The sequence below is a fragment of the Melopsittacus undulatus genome, unplaced genomic scaffold, assembly GCF_012275295.1.
Source record: "Melopsittacus undulatus isolate bMelUnd1 unplaced genomic scaffold, bMelUnd1.mat.Z mat_scaffold_841_arrow_ctg1, whole genome shotgun sequence".
Lineage (NCBI taxonomy): Eukaryota > Metazoa > Chordata > Aves > Psittaciformes > Psittaculidae > Melopsittacus > Melopsittacus undulatus.
The window spans coordinates 5,520-12,864 of record NW_022994641.1 but is presented as its reverse complement, the minus strand read 5'-3'; the positions used below and the strand labels follow the sequence as shown (position 1 = coordinate 12,864).

At 51.5% G+C, this 7,345-nt stretch overlaps 1 protein-coding gene across 1 annotated transcript; it reads right to left on the bottom strand.

Moving 5' to 3' along the window:
- Window positions 1-578: 578 nt before the first annotated feature.
- LOC117438944 (mediator of RNA polymerase II transcription subunit 18) lies at window positions 579-1,618 on the bottom strand. The gene is made up of 2 exons (XM_034074300.1): window positions 1,476-1,618; window positions 579-1,251 (listed from the first exon to the last, which is right to left on the bottom strand). The coding sequence occupies exons 1-2, from the start codon at window positions 1,546-1,548 to the stop codon at window positions 698-700; spliced, it is 627 nt and encodes a 208-aa protein (XP_033930191.1). The 5' UTR covers window positions 1,549-1,618; the 3' UTR covers window positions 579-697.
- Between the last annotated feature and the right edge of the window lie 5,727 nt (window positions 1,619-7,345).

Here is a 7,345-nt window from a genome sequence, read left to right as displayed (position 1 = left end):
TCTCCTTAACTAAGGCTTCCATACCAACTTCAGTGAAAAAGACTGAAGTGTTAAAAGATTTGAAAACCTCTAGCAACTGTAATATTGCTAAATCGTTTTCTAATTCTAACACTGGTTGTATCAGAAACAGTTTCACTATCATTTATCTCGTGTCCTAGCTGTTTATGTTACACATGCTATTACTTTACTATCCTGTTGTGAACAGGTCTACACTTGATCTTTGATACTGTAAGTTGCTGGGCTTGTGCTTGTGTTAAACACTGCACTGAGGGATACGAACTTCATGTATTACTTGAATGAAAAACTTTGCATGACCAGGCAAGATACATAAATGGTCCTTCAAAATAAAAATGAAAACAAAACAAAAAGCGGCACCAGGATGTGGGTACACAGAATGGTGAACTCAAGTATGATGTTGGACTGTTAGACAATGTGCTTTCTAACAGGTATCTCCCCAACAGAAGGAGGGTAAACTACCAATAATTAACATTTACTGATGTTTTGAATAGCACTGATTTAAACTGTCCACTTTCTTTCACATCCACAAGTGAAGGAAAAACACACAGTAACTGAAACTAAACAGGCAGTCCTTTATTCCCTTATTCCCATTTTGATTTGCCCTCAAAAGGCTTTTTAGAAAAACAACCCTCCTCAGAACACCTAACAAAGCCAATGCCTTAATTGCCACACTTTACAATCACATCAACCTTTTGGGGTCAATTTTTTCCAGGTGCACTAGAGGCTTCAGTTGCTCAGCAAAGTTCCTCATGTCATCAGAAACAATGTCCTGTCCTGCTGGCGCAACCACGTTGAGCTCCACCAGGTATGAGAGGGAGAGTGGCTCGATGCTGTCTGTGTTTCCTGGCATTAGGATGCGGAAGATTTTGTACACCATGATCTTCATAATGCCCTTGCGGAACACGTGCCCCTTGGCCACAAACTCGTGGTCCATGCGGAAACCCATCTCCACGAGGAAGTCCGTCAGGTTGTCCGAAGTGGCGATGTCCACGCAGTTCCGCACCAGTGCGTGGCGGCTCTTGTCGCCAATCTCTGGCTGGCCCAGGTACCGCAAATGCCAGGGCATGCCGCTCTTGTCCATGGATCGCCGCGCCCGCAGCACGAAGGGGCTGGCCTGCTGCCCCTTCAGCAGGAACACCATCTCGTGGTCCAGGAAGGTCTCCGGCTCCATGTTGTCGCAGAGGCCCCGCAGCCGGTGCAGCAGGCTCTCCAAGCACTGGTCCAACACGCTCCCTGCGGCGGGCCACACAGCGCCTCCGTTACCCCGGCCCCTCCCCGCCTCCCCCTACCGCGTGTGCCGCCGAGGGCGCTGTGCCCGCCTGCCTCCCCGAGCACCGCACACAGCCGGGACCGCCCCTCTGCCCATGCAGAGCGGCCTGGCGGCGCGGCACACAGGCCTGGCCGCCGGACGCTCTCCTGGGCGGCGTGAGGGAGCTGCCCGGCCGCCCGCCGCTTACCTTGGAGCAGGTACTCCATCATGTTGATGCTGCCGCCAGAGACCGGCATCATAGTCACGGGAGGCGCCTCCATGGTGCCGGACGCGCCGCAAAGAACCGACCAGAGCAAGGAAGCCAGGCGGCTAGCGGCAAGGCTTTGTGCTAACGCGGCGCCAGCGCCATCTGGCGGTGCCGCTCGGATCTGGAGGGGAGGGCCGGGCCGCGCCTCCCGCCCCGTGCGGACACCGCCCCCTGGGCGCCGGCGGCCACGGCTCCTAGCGCTGCACGGAGCCGCTCCGGGAAGGGCGGGCGCGCACAGCCTGGTGGGAAACCTGTGCCGGGAGCAGCGGGGGCGGGCGGGGGGTGTTCGGGTACCGGCGGCAGCTCGGGCAGCAAACTGATGCCGGGGGGGGGCAGGAACGGCGGCGGAGCTGGAGAAGGGTCTGGAACACAGGTGGGATGAGGGGCGGCTGATGGAAATGGGGTGTTCAGCCTGGAGAAGAGAAGGCTCGGGAGGACCTCATTGCTCTCTGCAACAACCTAAAAGGAGGGTGGAGTGAGTGGGGGGGGTCGATCTCTCCTTCCAGGTAACAGGACAACGGCCTCAAGCTGAGCCAGGGAAGGCTTACAATGAATATTAGGAACAATTTATTCACGGAGAGGGTGCTCAGGCATTGGAACAGGCTGCCCAGGAAGGGATGGAATTACCGTCCCTGGAAGTGTTCAGAAACCATGTAGATGAGGCCCTCAGTGACGTGGTTTAGTGGTGGTCTTGGCAGTCCTGATGTAGTGGTTGGACTTTGATGACCTTAAAGGTGTTTTCCAACCTAGTGATTCTATGATTTGGGAAGGCAGAAACCCAGTCAGGTTTCTCATCTGTACACGGTAGGTTTTGTACTGTTTCTAGATGGAAAAGCCTCTTTAAAACAAGTATCAGAAACATCCAGTATGTGTGGGTTAAAATTGGTCCTGCAGGTCTCCAAACCTGAGTTATAAAGTGAGTGTTTTCCTTAGCAGTCTTTGTAACAAGCCTTCATGCCACATAGGCAGCAGACAGTGTGTTTGCATTGCCTTTATCAGAATCTCCAGATAGTGGTGGTGTTCTCTGCCTTCACCACATAAATCGTGTAAATATCAGCAAATGAAGAACTGCTTAAGTGTGCTCTCCCAGGGCGGTAATAACTTGTTTCATCCCATGTATACCTGTAAAGTGGAACAGTGGTGACTTCAGTCCAGGAGGGACCTCAGTGCTTGTGAAGCTGGAGCTGCTTGCACAGTGGTTGTGTACTGCACGTACTTCCTAAATGGCTGGTAAGGGCACTGTGCTGAAATAAAGGAACAAGCTAGTAAAAAAAATAGTTTGTGTAACGGTTTACAAGCTCCATGGTGCTCCTAAGAGCAGAATAGTTGGTTATCTTTTGTATGCAGATGAATTTCAGCTAATGTGATCATGACACAGTTAGAATGAAAGAATATGCATTGAGAAAAATAGCTAGGAAAAGAAAAAATTAGTAAAAAAATGCCCTCTAGTTTTTTACAAGAGATAGAAGTCAGCCTCAGAAACTATCTGTGATGATCATAGAATCATGGAATAGTTAAGGTTGGAAAGGACCTCAAGATCATCTAGTTCCAACCCCCCTGCCATGGGCAGGGACACCTCACACCTCACAAGGCTTCATCCAACCTGGCCTTGAACACTGCCAGGGATGGAGCATTCACTACCTCCCTGAGCAACCCATTCCAGTACCTCACCACCCTCACAGTAAAGAATTTCTTCCTTATATCCAATCTAAACCTCTGCTGTTTAAGTTTCAACCTGTTACCCCTTGTCCTATCACTACAGTCCCTAATGAATAGTCCCTCCCCAGCATCCCTGTAGGCCCCCCTTCAGATACTGGAAGGCTGCTGAGGTCTCCACGCAGCCTTCTCTTCTCCAGGCTGAACAGCCCCAACTTCCTCAGCCTGTCTTCATACGGGAGGTGCTCCAGTTGCTGATCATCCTCGTGGCCTCCTCTGGACTTGTTCCAACAGTTCCATGTCCTTTTTATGTTGAGGACACCAGAACTGCACACAATACTCCAAGTGAGGTCTCATGAGAGCAGAGGAGAGGGGCAGGGTCACCTCCTTTGACCTGCTGGTCACGCTCCTTTTGATGCAGCCCAGAATATGGTTGGTTTTCTGGGCTGTGAGTGCACACTGCAGGTCCAGGAGATGCCAAAGGCAATTCCTCAGACAGATGGAGGAGATGAAGAGATTGTATTCTCTCCCCTTTCTATCTCTCTTCTCGTTATCATTATTGGCAGTAGCAGCAATGGTTTTGTGTTGTACCTGAGTTACCGGACTGTTCTTATCTTGACCTGTGGGAGTTACGTTCTTTCCATTCTCCTCCCCATCCCTCTGGGAGCAGGGGGGGAAGAAGCAGGGAAGTGAGCGAGTGGCTGCCTGGTTCTGAGTTATTGGCTGGGCTTAAACCACCACACGACACCAGAAGAGATTCCTGAAATTCTTTCCAAGAAGAAGACCTCACCATAAGCAGTGTAGTAGTAAATGCCACTTGGTGTATTGATAAGGAGTGGTGAGGAAATCCTGTATGCTCTCTATGTTTCTGCAAAGTTCATGCAGAGGGAACCCAAACCCCTTTCTTTCACCTTTGGGATCACCACAGTCAAATGACCGTATGTGGTATGAAAGCCTTTGTGGATACGGTGTGAACATACAGATTTATGTACGGGGATACCCCACAGCGGTGCCCAGTGTGTGGCCATCATGGGCAGGGACATTGCCTGGGCCTCCTGGGCACAGGCACTGCCTCAGGGCCAGCAGCCCAAAGGCCTTTCTCCAAGGGATGCTGGGCGAAGGGGCAGCAGCAGCAGGGCTGCAGTGGGCAGGGCTGCGGGGGTCCCATCACCGCCATGTCATAGCAACAGCACCCGGCAACGCAGCATCACAATGCTCTGGGGCAGGATGAGTCCAGCGCCCTCCCCTGTCCCGCTGCCAGAGTGGCCGGCGCTGCCACCAGGACAGAGCTGGCAGCCTGAGGGCATCCGAGAGGAAGCCCTTGAGGCAGAGGGGAATTACTGGGAGGGGGTTGATGGGGTTGAAGATGCAGGAAGCTGCAGGAGGTTCAGCACTGTAGTTCCAGCTCCTGGAGGGGTCACACTCAATGCTCATCAGATGGATGGATGGAAATCCTGCTTCAGTTCTCGGGGAGCTTGCTGCCCTCCCCTCCTGTGCACCAGGGAATTAGGTGAGGGGGGGACTGAGGGAGGGAACACTTGAAGCTGCGGAGCTGCAGGAGGTTCCCTGCTGCAGTTCCAAGTCCTGGAGGGGACACACTCAAGCTCATCTGATAGATGGAAATCCTTGCTGCAGTGGTTGGGGAGCTTGCCATCCTTATCTCCTGGGGAGAGAGAGGCAGCAGCCAGAAGAAAAAGGATGCACAGATGGGTCAGTGCCCTTTCCCATTGCCCCGGAGCTCCAACTGCCAAGCACAGGAAGGATTCTTGCTCTGAGGAGTCATCAGAACAACGGCATTTTGGTGCTGCTGGAAGCCCTTGAGATTGCTCCAGCTGGAGGCAGGAAAGGCAGTGCCAGTGTCCCCTTGTCCCCTTAGAGGCATAACCAGCGTGTGGACCGGGAGCAGGTCTTGCTCACATGCTCAGGGAGTAGCCGATCGCCAGCACTGGGGTCAGGAAGGAATTTTCTCCCGGGGCAGATTGGCACCGGTCCCCGGGGGTTTTTTGCCTTCCTCTGAGCACTGAGCTTGACCACTTGTCAGGGCTCCTGGGTCCATTCTGGTGTTCATGCTCCACGAAGCTGGCCCCTCATGTCCTGCAGCTGGGGGGGGAAGGGCTTTTTTTCCCCCCCAGGCTGGACTTGCAAGCGTCCCTGGGGTTTTTTGCCTTCCTCCGCAGCCGAGCACAGCCCCTTCAGGGGGGTCCTTTGGGCTATTGTGGCCCAAAGGCAGCTGCTTGTGCTCCACGCAGGTGGCCCTCGTGCCCCGCATCCGGGGGTAGGCAGCGCTCAGCACTCCCAGGGTGGCCCCAGCGTGGCCCCGGGACTTGCTGCTGTCCTCCGTAGCATGGAGCACCATCTCTTGTCAGGTCTGCCCTGGCCCTTTCTGGCTGGGTTCTTCTTGCACTGCTCTCGCACCACCACGGCACCGATCCTGCCCTGGCTTTCCTTTGTCAGGCTGCAAGGGAGGTTTTTTCCAGCTAAACTGAAGGGTCTAAACTAAACCAGACTAAAATTAACTAAACTAAGCTGAACTAAACTAAACCAAGAAATCAAAAGAAATTTATTTCTAAATAAATACTCCTTCCACCTGTAACCCTTCTGATTTGTGTATTTGAAAGTGCTTTTGGTGCTGAAATTCCCTTGCCATTTCAGGTAAATAGTATTCTCTGACCAACAGATACCCAGCCTGACCCAAGCAGTAATCTAGCCCTTCCTGGTAACTGCACCCAGTTTATATACTAGCATGGGTCTGCAGGTGGTGGGTGGTTGTATTCTCTTCCTTTGTTATTTCCCTTATCATTATTATTACTGGTGGCAGCAGCAGTGGTTTGTGTTATACCTGAGTTACTGGACTGTTCTTATCTCAACCTGTGGGAGTTACATTGTTTCAATTCTCCTCCCCATTCCTGTGGGAGCACGGAGAGGGGTGAGGAACTGGGGCGGGGACTGAGCCAGCATCTGCCTGTTCTGAGTTATCGACTGGGTTGAAACCACAACATTTCTTTATAGAGGTGTTTAGCAATTACAGATTTTTTTTTCCCTCTCCTTGGGTGGTCAACCTGTTAAGGAGACATTCCCGTACATTCCCAGCCTAGGAAAAGCTATCCATAGGACAAGGAGCTCCTTCTCCTGTTCTACCTCCCCTGTGTCAGTAGCCAGCAAGGATTCAACTGGGTATGACATGCCGTGGATTACCCTGCCTACCCCAGCAGCATATAGGGACACAGGAGAGGGAGGGCACAGGGTGCCCATCTGGGGCCAGGCTTTCATTTCAGCTCTGCATCACAGCATTTCTAGTGCATAGACCAGAGCCCTCCTGCATGGAAATGCCTGGTGGAATAATGTGATCAGCTATGCTCACACACTGAGTAACACAAGCAGTAGGGAGGGCCACTCAGTTGTAAGCTGGATGTAAAAGGTTTTAATTCCTTGCTACTTAGTTGGGGTTTTTTCCTCTCTTGTCTCACAGCCTTCGCGTCTGAATCTCCAGTTGTGTCACATTTATTGATCAAAACTGCTCTAGGTCTAAGGGTACAGCACTCCCCACTCACTGGTGTTGAATTAGTATCAAAAAGCCTTCCACCCCACAAATCTGTGTGTGAGCTTGCTGACATTAATTACTCCAGTTAAGTAACAGGCAATTTCTGTAACGAGCTTGTTGCATCATTTATGTTACTTAAAGTTGTTGACAGGATTTCAGGGTTACTCTGTAAGTGATTTTCTGCCTGAAGAGGTAACTCAAAGAGGCTGGGTTATTTCTATCCATTTCACCATAACCAGTGCAGTGTCTGTGTCCATAGCTGAGTCTCCGTCTTAAATGAAGGGATCATGTAAGCATAGAGCACAGAGAGAAAAGACGGCAAACAGCTGTAACTCATGCCTTGTTGCTGGCCTCAGTATAATACACTCTATGATTTATTCCTCTTCATCTTGCAATGCAGGACGTTTTTGAAGTGAGGTAGTTCACTGAGCTGGCCAGCCTGGTGGCTCCCAGACTTGGCTCTTCCTAAACTTTTTATTACCAAAGCAAAAAACTGAATGTAGTTTTCTATGCTATGTGACCATGTCCCCTCGATTTGAATTGACCGGTTTAGGGTCCTTTGTTAAATCGAAAGAACCTGCTGTAAGAACATTTCTTTAGTGAGTGTCCAACT

Coding starts and splice junctions, on each gene's coding strand:
- LOC117438944 (XM_034074300.1), bottom strand. CDS start 1,548: ATGGAGGCGCCTCCCGTGACTATGATGCCGGTCTCTGGCGGCAGCATC. Junction 1,252..1,475: donor GATGGAGTACCTGCTCCAAG/GTAAGCGGCGGG, acceptor GGCCCGCCGCAG/GGAGCGTGTTGGACCAGTGC.